This window comes from Oncorhynchus tshawytscha, linkage group LG16 (assembly GCF_018296145.1).
Source record: "Oncorhynchus tshawytscha isolate Ot180627B linkage group LG16, Otsh_v2.0, whole genome shotgun sequence".
Classification (NCBI taxonomy): Eukaryota; Metazoa; Chordata; class Actinopteri; order Salmoniformes; family Salmonidae; genus Oncorhynchus; species Oncorhynchus tshawytscha.
Window position 1 is genome coordinate 54,366,506 of NC_056444.1, and position 18,776 is coordinate 54,385,281.

At 44.7% G+C, this 18,776-nt stretch overlaps 1 protein-coding gene across 1 annotated transcript in view; it reads left to right on the plus strand.

The window, feature by feature from the left end:
- LOC112233024 (agrin) overlaps positions 1-18,776 on the plus strand; it is a 283,865-nt gene that overhangs the window by 214,048 nt on the left and 51,041 nt on the right. Inside the window, 2 exon segments of the mRNA XM_042299364.1 lie at positions 10,915-11,112; positions 11,330-11,530. Coding sequence (XP_042155298.1) covers positions 10,915-11,112; positions 11,330-11,530 — 399 coding nt within the window.

The window sequence follows — 18,776 nt, forward strand, 5'->3', positions numbered from 1 at the left end:
CGAGTTTGACAACTTGTCATTTTAAATCTTAACAGTGATGTTGGGTAAGTCTGAATCTTATAGAGCTTTGTAAACAAAAAGAGCGTGCTGATATGATCTACATGATTTTAAAGAGGTCCAGCCAACCGTTTGGTAAAGAATGCAGCGAAGAGTAATAAAACTGTCTCCTGTGATAAAACGAAGGGCGCCATAATAAACAGCATCCAGGGGTCTAAGAGTAGTGGAAGCTGCACTTTGATAAAATAGTATCACCATAATCAAAAACAGGTAGGAAGGTTGACTGCACAATCTGCTTCCTGCTGACTCGAGAGAGAGAGAGAGAGAGAGAGAGAGAGAGAGAGAGAGAGAGAGAGAGAGAGAGAGAGAGAGAGAGAGAGAGAGAGAGAGAGAGAGAGAGAGAGAGAGAGAGAGAGAGAGAGAGAGAGAGAGAGAGAGAGAGAGAGAGAGAGAGAGAGAGAGAGAGAGAGAGAGAGAGAGAGAGAGAGAGAGAGAGAGAGAGAGAGAGAGAGAGAGAGAGGCACAATCTGTTTTTATCAAAAAAGCCCACTTTAAATCGTAGCTTCTTAACAAATGCATTTGTATGCTTTTTAAACGTAAAATCATTGTCAATCCAAATACCAAGGTATTTGTATGCAGGGACTTGTTCAATTGTAGAACAATCAGATGAGTGAAGATGTCCTCCATCTGGAACAATCTAATGAGAACTTGAAAAAGGACGTATTTAGTTTTTCTCGTATTAAGCACAAGTTTTAGAAATGTATTTGATTTATTTAACCTTTATTTAACAAGGCAATTCAGTTAAGAACAAATCCTTATTGACAATGACGGCCTACACCGGCCAAACCCAGTAAGGGCTTCCTGTAAAGCTACAAAATCGGGCTGTAGCCTTGTCACAACCAGGGCAATTGCGTACATAATAGTATGATCCACATATAGAATGAAATGTACATTTTTGAAACGATTGACCAATAGCATTTATATAAATAGTGAAAAGAATTCCCCTTACATTCAGAAAGATTGATTACATAATAATCAGATTTAACCTTTCTGATTAGTTTGATACATTGATTCCTCAGTTGCTTAAAAGATTGCCAATCTGGGCCTAAGCCTGTGTTCCTGGCCTTGATCCAGGCAACATTTCTCTTACAAATGACTTGAAAATTCAGTAGTGAATCAGGCATTCGATCTACCTTTAACTCTGAGTTTTGAAGGGGGCATGATTATTTGCAATATTGCTTAAGGCATTTACAAAAAAGCTTAAAGCTAAATCTATCAGGTTTCAGGTAAGACCCAAGTGCAGAATGTGTTGAAGTAACAATGTTTGTTGTAACAACCGGGGCAGGTAAACGACAGGTCAAGGCAGGCAGGGGTCGATAATCCTGAGTAATGGGGCCAAGGTACAGGACGGCAGGCAGGCCCAGAGTCAGGTCAAGCAGAGGTCGGTAATCTAGAGTAGGGGCAAAGGCACAGGATGGCAGGCAGGCTCAGAGTCAGGACAGGCAAGGGTCAAAACCAGGAGTACGAGAAAAAGAGATACTGAGACTTGAACAAACAACACGAACTGGCAACAGACAGACAGAAACCACAGGTATAAATACAGAGGGGATAATGGGGAAGATGGGCGACACCTGGAGGGTGGTGAAACAGATCAGGGCGTGACAAAATCGGGTTCAAGGTCACTAGATTTATGCACTCTCTCATCTCTGACACAGACAACTGGGCAGTGGTCACTAAAATCCAGTGGAAAACGCTGCTATCAACATATTTAAGCAATAAGCAGTGAGGGGTTGTGGTATATGGCCAATATACCACGGCTAAGGGCTGTTCTTATGCATACCCCCCCCAGGTGCCTTATTTATATTAGAAACTGGTTACAAATGCATTTAGAACAGTAAAAATACATGTTTTATCATACCCATGGTATACAGTCTGATATATCACAGCTTTCAGCCAATCAGCATTCAAACCACCCAGTTTATGATTACATTTTAGTAATTTAGCAGACGCTCTTATCCGGAGTGACTTAAAGGAGCAATTAGGGCTATGTGCCTTGATTAAGGGCACATCGACAGATTTTTTCACCAAGTCAGCTCGGTGCCTCAAACCAGCGACCATTCGCATACTGGCACAACATTCTTAACCGCTAAGCTACCTACCACCCCATTTATCTGGAGTATTCGTCAAAATAAGATCAATCAAGTTTATGGTTTAAAATCAGATTTGATGATTTTGTGGGTGTCCCAGGCAGTGGCCATTCTGCAAAGCTGCGTCCACAACAAGATTCATGACGAACAACGCTAACCTGCACCCGTTTTCCCATAGAAGAGCAATTGATGATGACGATGATTAACATTTTCGTTTTACCAACAAACCATTTGCTCCTGTGCCTTCCGTTCCATGTCCTTTCCGTGCTCTAAGTCCTCAGCCACAGTTGACTCTTGGTAGTTTTAGTCAGTTTGAATTAGATTTTCTGCTACTGTAAATGTAGGCTACACCATAGGCCTGTATCTGTATAACAAATAACATGTATGAACCATGTTTTCTGTAGACTAACTAAGCATAAAGCAGACATGAAGAAAGGAAAATAAATATTTAAATGATCTCTTCTCTCATAGGCTACTTTACACAGTTCCATATTGCCTGCTAGCCTTTTGGTCCTAAATGGGTAACAGTTTGTAGATCAAATTTCAAATCAAATTTATTTATATATCCCTTCGTACATCAGCTGATATCTCAAAGTGCTGTACAGAAACCCAGCCTAAAACCCCAAACAGCAAGCAATGCAGGTGTAGAAGCACGGTGGCTAGGAAAAACTCCCTAGAAAGGCCAAAACCTAGGAAGAAACCTAGAGAGGAACCAGGCTATGTGGGGTGGCCAGTCCTCTTCTGGCTGTGCCGGGTGGAGATTATAACAGAACATGGCCAAGATGTTCAAATGTTCATAAATGACCAGCATGGTCGTATAATAATAAGGCAGAACAGTTGAAACTGGAGCAGCAGCACGGTCAGGTGGACTGGGGACAGCAAAGAGTCATCATGTCAGGTAGTCCTGGGGCATGGTCCTAGGGCTCAGGTCCTCCGAGAGAGAGAAAGAAAGAGAGAATTAGAGAGAGCATATGTGGGGTGGCCAGTCCTCTTCTGGCTGTGCCGGGTGGAGACTTTAACAGAACATGGCCAAGATGTTCAAATGTTCATAAATGACCAGCATGGTCAAATAATAATAAGGCAGAACAGTTGAAACTGGAGCAGCAGCACGGCCAGGTGGACTGGGGACAGCAAGGAGTCATCATGTCAGGTAGTCCTGGGGCATGGTCCTAGGGCTCAGGTCCTCCGAGAGAGAGAAAGAAAGAGAGAAGGAGAGCATTAGAGAACGCATACTTAGATTCACACAAGACACCGAATAGGACAGGAGAAGTACTCCAGATATAACAAACTGACCCTAGCCCCCCGACACATAAACTACTGCAGCATAAATACTGGAGGCTGAGACAGGAGGGGTCAGGAGACACTGTGGCCCCATCCGAGGACACCCCCGGACAGGGCCAAACAGGAAGGATATAACCCCACCCACTTTGCCAAAGCACAGCCCCCACACCACTAGAGGGATATCTTCACCCACCAACTTACCATCCTGAGACAAGGCTGAGTATAGCCCACAAAGATCTCTGCCATGGCACAACCCAAGGGGGGGCGCCAACCAGACAGGATGATCACATCAGTGAATCAACCCACTCAGGTGACGCACCCCTTCCAGGGACGGCATGAGAGAGCCCCAGTAAGCCAGTGACTCAGCCCCTGTAATAGGGTTAGAGGCAGAGAATCCCAGTGGAAAGAGGGGAACCGGCCAGGCGAGACAGCAAGGGCGGTTCGTTGCTCCAGAGCCTTTCCGTTCACCTTCCCACTCCTGGGCCAGACTACACTCAATCATATGACCCACTGAAGAGATGAGTCTTCAGTAAAGACTTAAAGGTTGAGACCGAGTTTGCGTCTCTGACATGGATAGGCAGACCGTTCCATAAAAATGGAGCTCTATAGGAGAAAGCCCTGCCTCCAGCTGTTTGCTTAGAAATTCTAGGGACAATTAGGAGGCCTGCGTCTTGTGACCGTAGCGTACGTGTAGGTATGTACGGCAGGACCAAATCAGAGAGATAGGTAGGAGCAAGCCCATGTAATGCTTTGTAGGTTAGCAGTAAAACCTTGAAATCAGCCCTTGCTTTGACAGGAAGCCAGTGTAGAGAGGCTAGCAGTGGAGTAATATGATCAAATTTTTTGGTTCTAGTCAGGATTCTAGCAGCTGTATTTAGCACCAACTGAAGTTTATTTAGTGCTTTATCCGGTTAGCCAGAAAGTAGAGCATTGCAGTAGTCTAACCTAGAAGTGACAAAAGCATGGATACATTTTTCTGCATCATTTTTGGACGGAAAGTTTCTGATTTTTGCAATGTTACATAGATGGAAAAAAGCTGTCCTTGAAATGGTCTTGATATGTTCTTCAAAAGAGAGATCAGGGTCCAGAGTAACGCCGAGGTCCTTCACAGTTTTATTTGAGACGACTGTACAACCATTAAGATTAATTGTCAGATTCAACAGAAGATCTCTTTGTTTCTTGGGACCTAGAACAAGCATCCCTGTTTTGTCTGAGTTTAAAAGTAGAAAGTTTGCAGCCATCCACTTCCTTATGTCTGAAACACATGCTTCTAGCAAGGGCAATTTTGGGGCTTCACCATGTTTCATTGAAATGTAGAGCTGTGTGTCATCCGCATAGCAGTGAAAGTTAACATTATGTTTTCGAATAACATCCCCAAGAGGTAAAATATATAATGAAACGGAACCTTGAGGAACACCGAAATTTACAGTTGATTTGTCAGAGGACAAACCATTCACAGAGACAAACTGATATCTTTCCGACAGATAAGATCTAAACCAGGCCAGAACTTGTCCGTGTAGACCAATTTGGGTTTCCAATCTCTCCAAAAGAATGTGGTGATCGATGGTATCAAAAGCAGCACTAAGGTCTAGGAGCACGAGGACAGATGCAGAGCCTCGGTCCGATGCCATTAAAATGTCATTTACCACCTTCACAAGTGCCGTCTCAGTGCTATGATGGCGTCTAAAACCAGACTGAAGCATTTCGTATACATTGTTTGTCTTCAGGAAGGCAGTAAGTTGCTGTGCAACAGCCTTTTCTAAAATTTTTGAGATGAATGGAAGATTCGATATAGGCCGATAGTTTTTATATTTTCTGGGTCAAGGTTTGTTTTTTTCAAGAGAGGCTTTATTACTGCCACTTTTAGTGAGTTTGGTACACATCCGGTGGATAGAGAGCCGTTTATTATGTTCAACATAGGAGGGCCAAGCACAGGAAGCAGCTCTTTCAGTAGTTTAGTTGGAATAGGGTCCAGTATGCAGCTTGAAGGTTTAGAGGCCATGATTATTTTCATCATTGTGTCAAGAGATATAGTACTAAAACACTTGAGCGTCTCTCTTGATCCTAGGTCCTGGGAGAGTTGTGCAGACTCAGGACAACTGAGCTTTGAAGGAATACGCAGATTTAAAGAGGAGTCCGTAATTTGCTTTCTAATAATCATAATCTTTTCCTCAAAGAAGTTCATGAATTTATCACTGCTAAAGTGAAAGTCATCCTCTCTTGGGGAATGCTGCTTTTTAGTTAGCTTTGCGACAGTATCAAAAAGGAATTTCAGATTGTTCTTATTTTCCTCAATTAAGTTAGAAAAATAGGATGATCGAGCAGCAGTAAGGGCTCTTCGGTACTGCACGGTACTGTCTTTCCAAGCTAGTCGGAAGACTTCCAGTTTGGTGTGACAATGTATGTAATATAGATATACTGATCTAATAATGTAGAGTGATAGAGATGCCTGAAGCCATTTAGCAGCTATTATCCAAGACGGCTAATACAGTAAACACTGTTAGCCAGCTTTTCTGTTAGCCTTTGCTACCACCAGCAGACAGCGAGAGATTTGCCTTAGCACCTTTGCACTAGCTTTCGGCTAGCTCTACCCCATTGCAGGGTTTCCCAACTGGCGGCCCACGGGTGATTCTATTTGGTCCCCCCCCCAGGTTTTCGGAGAAAAAAAATGTAATATAGGGTGCCTTCAGAAAGTATTCATACCCCTTGACGTATTCCACATTTTGTTGGGTTACATGGTGAATTCTAAATGGATTATATATTTTCCCAATCTACACACAATACCCCATAATGACAAAGTGAAATGTATTGAAAATGAAATACATAAATATCTCATTTAAATAAGTAATCACACCCCAAGTCAATACTTTGTAGAAGTACCTTTGGCAATGATTACAGCTGTGAGTCTTTCTGGGTATCTCTCTAAGAGCTTTACACACCTGGATTGTGCATCATTTGCCTATATATAATTTTTTATTCTTCAAGCTCTGCCTAACAGGATACATGTTTTGGAATATGTGTGTTCTGTACAGGCTTCCTTATTTTTGCTCTGTCAATTTGGTTAGTATTGTGGAGTAACTACAATGTTGTTGATCCATCCTCAGTTTTCTCCTATCACAGCCATTAAACTCTGTAACTGTTGTTTTAACGTCACCATTGGCCTCATGGTGAAATCCCTGAGCAGTTTCCTTCCTCTCCGGCAACTGAGTTAGGAAGGACGCCTGTATCTTTGTAGTGACTGGGTGTATTGACACACCATCCAAAGTGTAATTAATAACTTTACCATGCTCAAAGGGATATTCAATGTCTGCTTTTTTATTTTTACCCATCTACCAATAGGTGCCCTTCTTTGCAAAGCATTGGAAAACCTTCCTGTACTTTGTGGTTGATCTGTGTTTGAAATTACCTGCTCGACTGAGGGACCTTACAGATAATTGTATGTGTGGGGTACAAATTTGTACTCCTGAACTTATTTAGGCTTTCCATAACAAAGGGGATGAATTCTTATTGACTCAAGATCTTTCAGCTTTTAATGTGTAATTCATTTGTAAACATTAAAAAAAAACGTTAGTCCACTTTGACATTATGTGGTATTGTGCCAGTATTTTTTTTTTTAAATAAATTGAATTGATTTTAAATTCAGGCTGTAACACAACAAAAATGTGGAAGAAATCCAAGGGTGTGAACACTTTCTGAAGGCACTGTATATATTGTTATTATTGCACATAAAATACTTTAAAAACACCAGCAAATCATCTCCAAGTGATCTAAGTTTTGGAAAAATCTGTTCCAAAGTATTCCCACGCACAACAGAGAGATATATCAAATCAAAATCAAATCAAATTGTATTTGTCACATGCGCCGAATACAACAGGTTTAGACCTTTACAATGAAATGCTTCACTTACAAGCCCTTCCTTAACCAACAATGCAGCTTTAAGAAAATTCAGTGCCCTATTGGAATCTAGTTGATGATGCCTTCCCTATTGGAATCTAGTTGATGATGCCTGCCATATTGGAATCTAGTTGATGATGCCTGCCCTATTGGAATCTAGTTGATGATGCCTGCCCTATTGGAATCTAGTTGATGATGCCTGCCCTATTGGAATCTAGTTAATGATGCCTGCCATATTGGAATCTAGTTGATGATGCCTGCCCTATTGGAATCTAGTTAATGATGCCTGCCCTATTGGAATCTAGTTGATGATGCCTGCCCTATTGGAATCTAGTTAATGATGCCTGCCCTATTGGAATCTAGTTAATGATGCCTGCCCTATTGGAATCTAGTTGATGATGCCTGCCCTATTGGAATCTAGTTGATGATGCCTGCCCTATTGGAATCTAGTTGATGATGCCTGCCCTATTGGAATCTAGTTGAGGATGCCTGCCCTATTGGAATCTAGTTGATGATGCCTGCCCTATTGGAATCTAGTTGATGATGCCTGCCCTATTGGAATCTAGTTAATGATGCCTGCACTATTGGAATCTAGTTAATGATGCCTGCACTATTGGAATCTAGTTAATGATGCCTGCCCTATTGGAATCTAGTTAATGATGCCTGCCCTATTGGAATTTAGTTGATGATGCCTGCCCTATTGGAATCTAGTTAATGATGCCTGCCCTATTGGAATCTAGTTGACGATGCCTGCCCTATTGGAATTTAGTTGACGATGCCTGCCCTATTGGAATTTAGTTGATGATGCCTGCCCTATTGTTTCAACTGAAGTTTGACATTTAATCCACTGCAGTGTTGTTGGCTTGGGGGCTGATGTGACTCCACTAGTATTTCCTCTTTCCATTCCCAAGTTGAAATCTCTGCGCATAAAGATGTATTCCAATGGGAAATGGAGCAAAAGGAATGTTTGAGCCGGGCGAGCAAACTCAATTTGGAGACGGCGTGCGTGCGTGCGGCGTTAGGTAGACAGTTCTCACCGTGGCGCCGCAGGGGCGTAATGAATAGTCTTTATTTAAAAAGGCGAGCTGGTTGCAGGCAGAGCTAGGTAGCGGGCCCTGCTGTGTGTGTGTGTGTGTGTGTGTGTGCGTGTGCGTGTGCGTGTGTGTGTCTGATACAGCACTATGGATGACAGCAAGTCTCCACAGAGGCAGAAGTCCGCGGAACAGGGCAATAAAAGCGACAGACAGGCAGTGCTAGGCAAGGCCCGGTGGAGGAATGATGATGGTGATGTGGGTTGGTTTATTCTGGGCTGTTTGCACTGCTTTACACAGGCCTCTTCAAACTCCACTGAGTCACCTCACCTCCCTCCACCTTCACTATTATCTCTGTTAATTATCCTGGTACAATTCATATCACTGGCATACACTGTGTGGTGTATGTGTCGATAGAGGCTGGGAAGTTTGTGTGTTTCCTTTTGTCCCTCGTGCGTTTGCATGCAGAGACAACCGGTGTGTGCGTGTGTGAGTGGGGCCACCGTTTCGCAAGGCCTATGTGCACTGTCATAATTAGATTTTCTACCCCTCGGGGGGATCGAAAAATGGCGCTAGGGGAAATGGTTATCTTTATGGCTCAGGTGCGGTCCGATAGTGAGATGAGTGACATTTTTTATTATTCTGATGTATTTTCTCCTCTCAATGTTTGAGTGTTGGGTGACCTTGTGTGTCTGGCAGGCTGGAAGAAGCAGAGACACGCATGGATAATAGACCACAGAACGATATCAATCGCTCCGTAAGGAATTTCATATATATTTACCTCAGAATAGATGAGACAAGAGATGAGAAGTCATTTAGAACAGAAATAAACATTACGAGTTTTGCACAGTTGCTGCAAAAAGGTAGCGAGAGAGAGCAGAGGAGCGGAAAGATAGGGGAGAGAGGGGTAAATAAGAAAGGGAGGAGAGACGGCGAGGAGGGACGGAGGGATAGTTATGGAGCAGGCACGGTGGGGTCGGCTGGGAAGTGTTTTTATAGTCTGGGACATTCTCAGAGCCTTTCACTAAACAACTGTCTCTCTTTCTCATCATGTTAAAGAACAACTCCTCCTCCTCTTCCTTGTCGTAGCTCCAGTCTCTGACTAATACTACTCCTCCGAGAGTGTGTGTAGCGTTCTGAGGCCGGAACTGCTCTTTAGCTTTTATTTTTCCCACCGTCTCTCGGTATCCATCACTCGGAATGGCCCTCTCCTCAAGGCCAATTTCTTCCACCTCCCCCTTCAGCGTCAACTCCCCTCCCCAGTCAGACAAGTCCCCCCACCTTGTTACCGCCGTTAGCGCCTTAGTGCTAGCTGTCCTGGCCCTGTGTTTACAGCCAGTAAGGCAGCCCAGTTGGGTCCGATAGCTAGATGTGTCCCGATTAGCCGCCGCCAACGACTGGTGGCACTGGCTGGAACAGGGGGAGCGAGACAGAGCCAGAGGAGGGAAATAAAGAAGGCCTTTATCGGGACACGGCGCTGATAAAGGACGACACTCACTGTGATTTATATCCCCCGGGTTCGAAACACCGTCATTGTCACGGTGATGCATTCCCCATCCCCGCCACCTGCCACCTCGGCTACATATATTTTTCTGTTTATACCGCCTGCTTTTAATCAGGCCCCCAGGCTGGGCTGTCCACAGCGAGTGTGTGTGCGGTGCAGGCTGACTTCCTGACTATATTAAGGTGTAATAAGGTGTAATACACAAGTTAATAACACAGGGGAGGGGAGGGGGAGTTTTTCCGCCTGAGTAGCCCGCTCTCTACGTTAGCCATTAGCAATAAATCAGCAGCTGTTATTACCTAGCCACTAATTGAATGTGATAGCGGCCGTGCGCTGCTAATGCAATCCTCCAGGTGTAATTGGCAATCGAGGAGCGCTGCCCACCCCTCGCATCTCTGCTCTGGCTCTGTGATTCACTCGGGCTGCCACGAATCATTGATATCCACAGCATGTCGGTACTAGGCTATGCAAGGCAGAGAAAAAACACTGAATGGAAAACGTGCAAATGATCAGAGTCAACTGAATATAGAGGATTCTTCACAGTATTCTCAGTCCAGATCATCCTACTGAAACTTGCAGCCGTGTGAAGTCTGCACACCATCTGGGTTTGGGGCCCTCTCAAAATGACCGGCCTTTCAAAGGGGGTTAGGTAAACACATGACATCATGGTGGCGTCACGGCTGTGGATTTTGCCACGCCACCCACACAGGCTTCGGATGAGCCAGTTCTATCTGCCCTCTCTCGCTATTTCTCTATTTCTCTCTCTCTCTCTTTCTCTCTCTCTCTCTCTCTCTCTCTCTCTCTCTCTCTCTCTCTCTCTCTCTTTCTCTCTCTCTCTCTCTCTCTCTCTCTCTCTTCTCTCTCTCTCTCTCTCTCTCTCTCTCTTTGTCTCTCTCTCTTTCTCACTCACTCACTCACTCACTCACTCACTCACTCACTCACTCACTCACTCACTCACTCAACTCACTGACACAAACACACACTCTTTCTCTCCCCGTTACTCATCCCGGGCTTATTTACTCTCTCCAATCCTAACACTCTCCTACCTGTCTCCCTCCAGACGAGGCGTGTGCCAACTGTTCGTTTGGGGCGATCTGCGATGGGCAGTCTGGCCGCTGTGTGTGCCCGCAGGAGTGTGTGGAGTCCCACCAACCGGTGTGCGGCAGCGACGGCTCCACCTACGACAGCGAGTGTGAGCTCCACGTGCGTGCCTGTACCGAGCAGCTTGACCTGCGCGTGCTCGCCCAGGGAGAATGCAGTGAGTAATGCCAGCACCAAGTGTGTGTGCCTACCAACAGTGTGGTTGTACAAATAGTAGGTCTTAAAGTAATGTCTCACTATTGTATTTTAGCAAGCATATTCCTTTTACAAGATTCCAATCAATAGTTGCTGACACACCCTGTGTGTGTGTGTGTGTGTGTGTGTGTGTGCGTGCTTGCGCGATCGTCCGTTTGTTTGTGTGTGTGCATTTGCAGAGACGTGCGGTAGCGCCGTGTGTGCCTGGGGGGCCCGCTGCGTCCAGAACAAGTGCGAGTGCCCGCAATGCCAGGGCCAGGCCTTCTCGCCCGTGTGCGGCAGCGACGGCTTCACCTACGACAACACCTGCGAGCTGGGCGTGGCCTCCTGCGTCCTCAAAAAGAAGATTGAGGCGGCCAAGCCTGGCAGCTGCGACGAAGGTAGGAATTAGATACCACTGATAGGGCAGAGGAACTCTCAACCACGAGGCACACAGTGCATTTTTAATCATGATTTGCTTCACAAGTGGCAGCCTAGTTTACACAAGTCCTTTGTGGAGCTGCTCTCCTCTCCTACTGGCACGGTACCAGTCTCTACCCTGACAATCAGCTCTCTCTCTCTGGGTATCTTTGTCACCGTACGGTTGTCATGCAGATGATGTCAGCAATAGTCCTTTGTGGCCAGACGAAGTCACCGTCGCCGAGACTGTCGTCATCGTCTGAGGACGGATGAACAACAGAGCAGGTTTCACCTGCCAGCAGGAGAGATAGAGGGCGAGATGATGAGAGCGATGGAGAGGGGTAGGGAGAAGTGGGGAGTGGAGGAGAGATGGAGAGGGGGAAAATGGAGAGGGGGAAGAGAGTGAGATGGAGGGAGGGGTAGCGAAAGAGAGAGAGACTGAGAGACGGACAGAGAGAGGGTGGGGTAAAGGGGTGAGAGTATTCATGAATGATAATTTTCCTCTACCATCCCAGTGTCTGTTCTTTCCCTTTCTCACTGTGTCGTTGTCTACTCTACTGTATACGGCCAGTTCTATCTGCCAGCTCTGTCTGCCAGCTCTGTCTGCCAGCTCTTAACGCCCGGCTGGTTTTGTTCAATTGAACTCATTGACTGAGTCGAATAACCTTTTGTATGTGGACCATAAAGAAATGCACATATAAAACACACTGCAGATTTAATACACACACACACACACACTGTGCCCCGTATCATCATTATATGCACACACTCCACACATACTATATACACATATGCTCGGACACCACACGCACATTCAAACACACACACACACACTGTGCCCTATATAATCATTATACGCACACACTGCACATGTAGTAAACAGTATATACACACACATATACTCACACGCTTTCACTATGTGTCCCATATCGCTGTCTGGCAGTGGGCAAAGATGCTCTCCTCTATAGCGCCCCAAGGGCATTTATCTATTTGTGAAGCCTGGTGACTCACACTCTCTCTCTCTCTCTCTCTCTCTTTCTTCTCACTCCTCTTTCTCCTCTCTCTCTCCTCTCTTTCTGTACTCTTTCTCTTCTCTCTCTCTCCTCACTCTCTTCTCTCTTTCTCTTCTTTCCCCTCTCGCTCCTCTCTCTCATCTTTCTCTCTTCTATCTCTCCTCTCTTTCCTCTCTCTCCTCTTTCTTCTCTCCTCTCTCTAGCTCCTCTTTCTCTTCCCCTCCATGTTTCTCTCACTTGTTCTCTCTATTGCAATGTCTCTCCAACTTCCATCTCTCTCACTTTCTCTCCATCTCTGGTAGCATACAACCCCCTGTTTTTCTCCCTCGCTTGCTCATTTGAGTTCCCAGAAAGCCATCAGCCAGTAACAAAAGAAACATGTTTTATTTTATTTTCTCTGTCTCTCCCCCTCCCATCCCTATTGTCTCACCATGTTGCCCTTTCTCCATCAAACTAGCATTGTCTCTTGACATAAAGATCACATTGCTTTCAGAGATGGGATCGGGTCCGATCGATAAACCTCCCCCAGGGGACACGGGTCCAGTTTTCTTTTTGTTCCACGCCTTGTCACCATTCCTCTTCCCCTCTAGTAGATAACGGACGCACAACCCCCCACTGCTAAAAGCTAGGACATTCTTAATGGAGTAGCTGTAGTAGCTTAATATTTTGAACAGGAACAGGGTTAGAATTTTCCTCCAATGTTTTGGGAAGATCTTGATTGAAAAACTACTTTCTTCGGTATACAAACTCCAATTTATACGTCTTTAAAAGCATGTTGTTCTTTAAAAAAAATGAAGTCTTTAAAACCCTGTGCATCAAATTGACCCAACCCTATTATATCATTGGACTAGTCAATGTATTGACCTATCACAACCTATTGAACCGACTGCAACCTTTCCCCTCGGCACTTGCCTACAGTACAACCCCCTACCCACCACTCTCTCGTCTACAGTGCTGGTAGACTCCTCCAACTCCGGCCAATTGAACAATTTATTTGTTTATTTAGACCTGACTTAAAAACCATATTCATTTGTCACAGGGTGAAATGTAAGCGTCCCCCCCCCCCTTTTTTATTTAGGGTAATGAAAAATGACAGTGTTCTGTACTGGGGGTATCTATTACCTGTTTAATTTCACACTCGGGTAGGCCCAGGCTCAGCTCCTTTGTCGACACTGACAAAGTGGCGAGGGAGCGTAGTGCATCACCTTCGGGCCCAGGCCGGTTTTAATTGAATACACATTTACTAAACAGGATTATGGGTGAAAATATCACACGGCAGAGTCAATGCACTATCCACTACCCAATACATATCGAGAGAGAACAACAGAGAGGAGATGGGTGGGTGAAGAAGAATCATCAAAAGCTGATCAGTGGCTTTTTGTCCTATCTATCCATCTATCTCTACCTATCCTGCTAAGAAACCTTCTCCTCTCCCTTTCTCTCTTTTCTGAGCTCCCTGCTTCTCAATCTTTCTTTATGTAAGGAGGGTTTATTTGGACTAACGCGTTGTCACATCCTTCAACAGCAGACTGACTGTCTGAGGGGCTGGCAAATGAAGCGAAAACAAACAGGGAAAGTGTCGAGCAACAAGCCACCTGCGTGTTTGGGCCTACCAAAGCCACGATGTTTTCGATACCTTCCTAATAAACTCCAGAAACTGCTAAACACACACACGCACACACAAACACACCGGTGACGTGCGGTGAGGTCAGTGGCTGGGAAGGCATGGGATATTATCAAAGCCTGATTTACTCACAAATAAACTTTGATGAAGCCCAAGTTCACCAAACAACAGATCGCTCCAACAACCAGAGTGACATAGGCTATTAACCAAAATTGACAATAAACTTCACCAAATGGAAATACCAATTAGCACACAGCCATGCAATCTCCATAGACAAACAGTCTGGCAGTAGAATGGCCTTACTGAAGAGCTCAGTGACTTTCAACGCCATTGGACTCTCTGGAGTGATGAATCCCACTTCACCATCTGGCAGTCCGACGGACCAATCTGGGATTGACCGATGCCAGAAGAACGCTACCTACCTGAATGCATAGTGCCAACTTTAAGGTTTGGTGGAGGAGGACTAATGGTCTGGGGCTGTTTTTCATGGTTCAGGCTACGCCCTTAGTTCCAGTGAAGGGAAATATTAACGCTACAGCATACAATGACATTCTAGACAATTCTGTGCTTTCAACTTTGTGGCAACAGTTTGGGGAAGGCCCTTTCCTGTTTCAGCATGACAATGCCCCCTTGCAGCAAGCGAGGTCCATACAGAAATGGTTTGTTTAGATCAGTGTAGAAGAACTTGACTGGCCTGCACAGAGCCCTGACCTCAATCCCATCCAACACCTTTGGAATTAATTGGAACTCTGACTGCAAGCCTGGCCTAATCCCCCAAGATCAGTACCCGAGCTCACTAATGCTCTTGTGGCTGAATGGATGGAAGTCCCTGCAGCAATGTTCCAACATCTAGTGGAAAGCCTTCCCAGAAGAGTGGAGGCTGTTGTAGCAGCAAAGGGGGGACCAACTCCATATTAATGCCCATGATTTTGGAACGAGATGTTCGACAAGCAGGTGTCCACATACTTTTTTGGTGTATTAAAAATAAAATAGTGTCTCATCCCCAAAAGTTCTAGCTTGATCAATCAAATGCATCAAAGGGATGTTGTCTATTCTCATGTTCATTCAACAGTAGCCTAACCTGCAAATTGAATGTGAAATGCATTTAGGCCTACTGTACTAGTAAATTAATTTAATTTGTCTGACCGTCAGGGTAAACCTCTCGGTGACAGCATTGGACCCATGTCCATCATTTTATTCTGCAGGCACACAGCAGGCCCACGGACAGGTGGGAGACCCATCCCCAAAGCCTCCTTTGGTTCCATTTTCACACTGACACAAAACGTCACACACACAAACAGTAGCTGGTAGCACAGTTCTCCCACACAGCACACAGGTAGGCAGCTACTGTACATCCAGCCGGTCGGGGAGCAGAATCCTTCAGCAGGAGTGTGCCCCCATGCAGCCACACACGTAGAATTGTCGTAGTTAGTCACGTCCATTTTGTAGAAGACAAGATTAGGGCCTGCATTGAGTGGCAGGAGAAGCCCCATTCCCATTACGTCCACAAAGCAAAAGTACATTTCCAAGACGTGTAAAAGTCTGGGTAAAAAGTATTCATTGGTAATGACGTTTCAGACAAGTGGACAGTCCAGTAGTCACTGTTAGCCTGCCCAACAGATAGCAGTGAGGGAGATGGTGGTTGCCTTTCATTAATAACATCACGTCTTGTAGAGTTCCTGTATGCTGCTCTGTCTGGTCTTAACTTTCCTTGTAGTTGACGTTCCACTCTTCGAACCCTCCAAACGGCGTGTAACATTATTCCAACTTGGGAAATGATTTGATGTGCAGTATAGTGTCCATTTGTCAGGTTGTTTTTGCGAGCTAGCTAGCTTCGTTCAGTTCAAGGGATGCGAGCACCAAATTATGTTGACATGCCCAGTTTACCACAGGTTTACCCACACCACATGTTAAGGCAATACGGATGTGCAAAATATGAAATCGTCTCAATGCAACGAATGAAGCTACTTCAAGCTAGGCAAAGCAGCGACGTCTATGCTGACCCTCTTCATTAATGGCCTTGCGGGTCAACAATTTGAATAGATGGAAAGGAAGACATGAATACCCTGGCACCTTTCCTGAGATTTTGGTTCTGTTTTAGCACATTTGGAATTTGTTTGCATAATAACCAGCAGAATCATTGAGAAAAAACTTTAGAATACAACAAATGTGCACAGATAGCCACTGCCTACCCTGACTGCACTTCACTGACACACACACAGACATGGGATTTGTGACAGATGACCAATGGTAATGTTGACATTACCTGTTCACACAGGTCATGCTATTGGTATGGTGTTTTTTGGTGTTTTTGGTGTTTTTTTACTGACAGGAGTGTTTCCTGGCCCTGATAAATACAAATACAAATATTGATAGTACTGAGGTGACTCTGGGCCACATTCTTCAGAACCGATACACACCCCTTTCTCTAGTTTCCCTCCAATTATCCACCCTCGTCCTCTCTGCTTCCTCCCTCCATCGGGTCATCACCTCATGCTATAAAAGAAGCACACATTTTCTCCTCCATTGCTTCTATCAGTTTTATTCCCTCACACAATTTCTCGCTCTTCTCTTTAAAAAAGGAAATACGAAAATCGGCTGTTTTTTTTCTTCCTCTCTCCAGAGTCTCCGCCCTTCTGTATTTGCTCAACTTAATGGAGATTCCTTGGTTAAATGGACTCTGGTTATGACATGATTGAGTAAAAGTAGCAGACAGACACGGGCGCTGAGAGAATAGCTGATGCAGACATCTTCCCTGCTAATTGAAAGGTTCATAGGCAGTGCGGGTGGCTGCCACATCAAAAACCAACAGCTAATTAGTGCCCCCTCCCTCCCTTCACTTTTATTTACTCAATGTCTTAGTTCTTCTTTTTTTCCTTTTATATTTATTTATTCTTTGAGTCAGGGGTGCATGAGCGGAATATTAATTGGGTGGCGAATGCTCTCTTGGCTCACTCCCACATTTCCCTTCTCCTCCTGAGTTTGCATAAATGGACTCAGGTGGCCAGGCAAGCCAGGGCCTTGTTTATTTAACAGCTGCTCTGGGGTCAGTTGACTTGTGCCTTTGCATTGGAACCCGTCATCATGGCATGTCGCTGTCTGGGATCAGATACCGTGTTCGCTCATCATATGGCACTGACAGAAATTTTGCATTGCGCCGTCACAGCTTTAGAACACTCACAAAATGGCCTCTCATATAGTTATATCAAATCCATTTTACAATTCCTTTCTATCGTGTCCATTTACCGCAGTCACATTGATTGCGAATACGAACAATTGGATTCGGGTTTAATTGTTGTGTACAGCAGTGATTCCCAAACTGAGGGGTCGGCAGAGAGCTATTTAGAGAGCAATTTAAAACTTGTCAGAAATGTCCAGATCAACTAGCCAAGGTCAGCTAATGTTTTTAGCTATGTTTTTTAGCCCATAGACTTTGTTGTAATGTTTTAGTCACTCAACTATCACATGAATACACATTAGACATGGAAAAATGTATAGAATTGAAAGAGAATTAGCTTTAAACCTGCAAAATGTTCTTCTCTGCCAACAAGATGGGTGTGAACAGTTTGTGTTGTGGACAGTGCTTGTACCCATAGAAAGAGATGTGGCGGGCACGCGAAAGTGGGGCGCAGGATGTTCCCTAATGCCTGAGTGAAAATGTTTGAGAACCCTTGGTGTACAGTATTGTAAAAAAAAAAAAGACAGTCTTTGTCTTGAGTTTGATGTGTATTCTCCTTAATACTCCCGGCCTCTGGAGTTCCTCCATTGTTCAATGTGCGTGGGCCTAATGAAGTGAATGCCCTTCCACTGTATCGACCCCTCGAGCCTGTCAGAGCCCATTGGTGATGACCCATATCAGGGCAATGAGACGGACTGCTGCTCCTCTGGACCCAGCAGCGCCCCGCTACAGTGTGACCTGCCCCATAATCCACTTAAGAAGATGGGTTATGCTAAGTGGCACTTCCAGGACCACAACATCGATTTCCCCATTAGGGCCAGCGGGGGCCTTGCTAAAGCAGCCCATCAATACAGATGGGACTGAGTCTAGTACATATATACAGTGGGGCAAAAAAGTATTTAGTCAGCCACCGATTGTGCAAGTTCTCCTACTGGATTTTTTTTCTCATTTTGTCTGTCATAGTTGAAGTGTACCTATGATGAAAATTACAGGCCTCTCTCATCTTTTTAAGTGGGAGAACTTGCACAATTGGTGGCTGACTAAATACTTTTTTGCCCCACTGTATATATATATATATATTTATTTATTGATTGATTAATGTTGTATAAGACTGCATTATAACTGGTCTGGAGAATATCATCAGGAGAATTTACATCATAACTGGGTTCTTTTTAAGATAAAGAGATTTGATACTGATGAACATTACTTTTTCCCATACTTGAACATTTTCCTCTGTCCGCATGTGGACTACTGCCTCTCTGTCTCCCTCTCCCCCATTCCTTCTCCCTCTCTCTCCTCTCCCCAGGAGTCTTGCAAGTGTAACAAGTGAACTGTCAGAACATTAAAAGGGACCTGTCATTCTCCATGGTCCAACTCCTTCTCATTTAGTTTATATTAAATAAATCATTGCA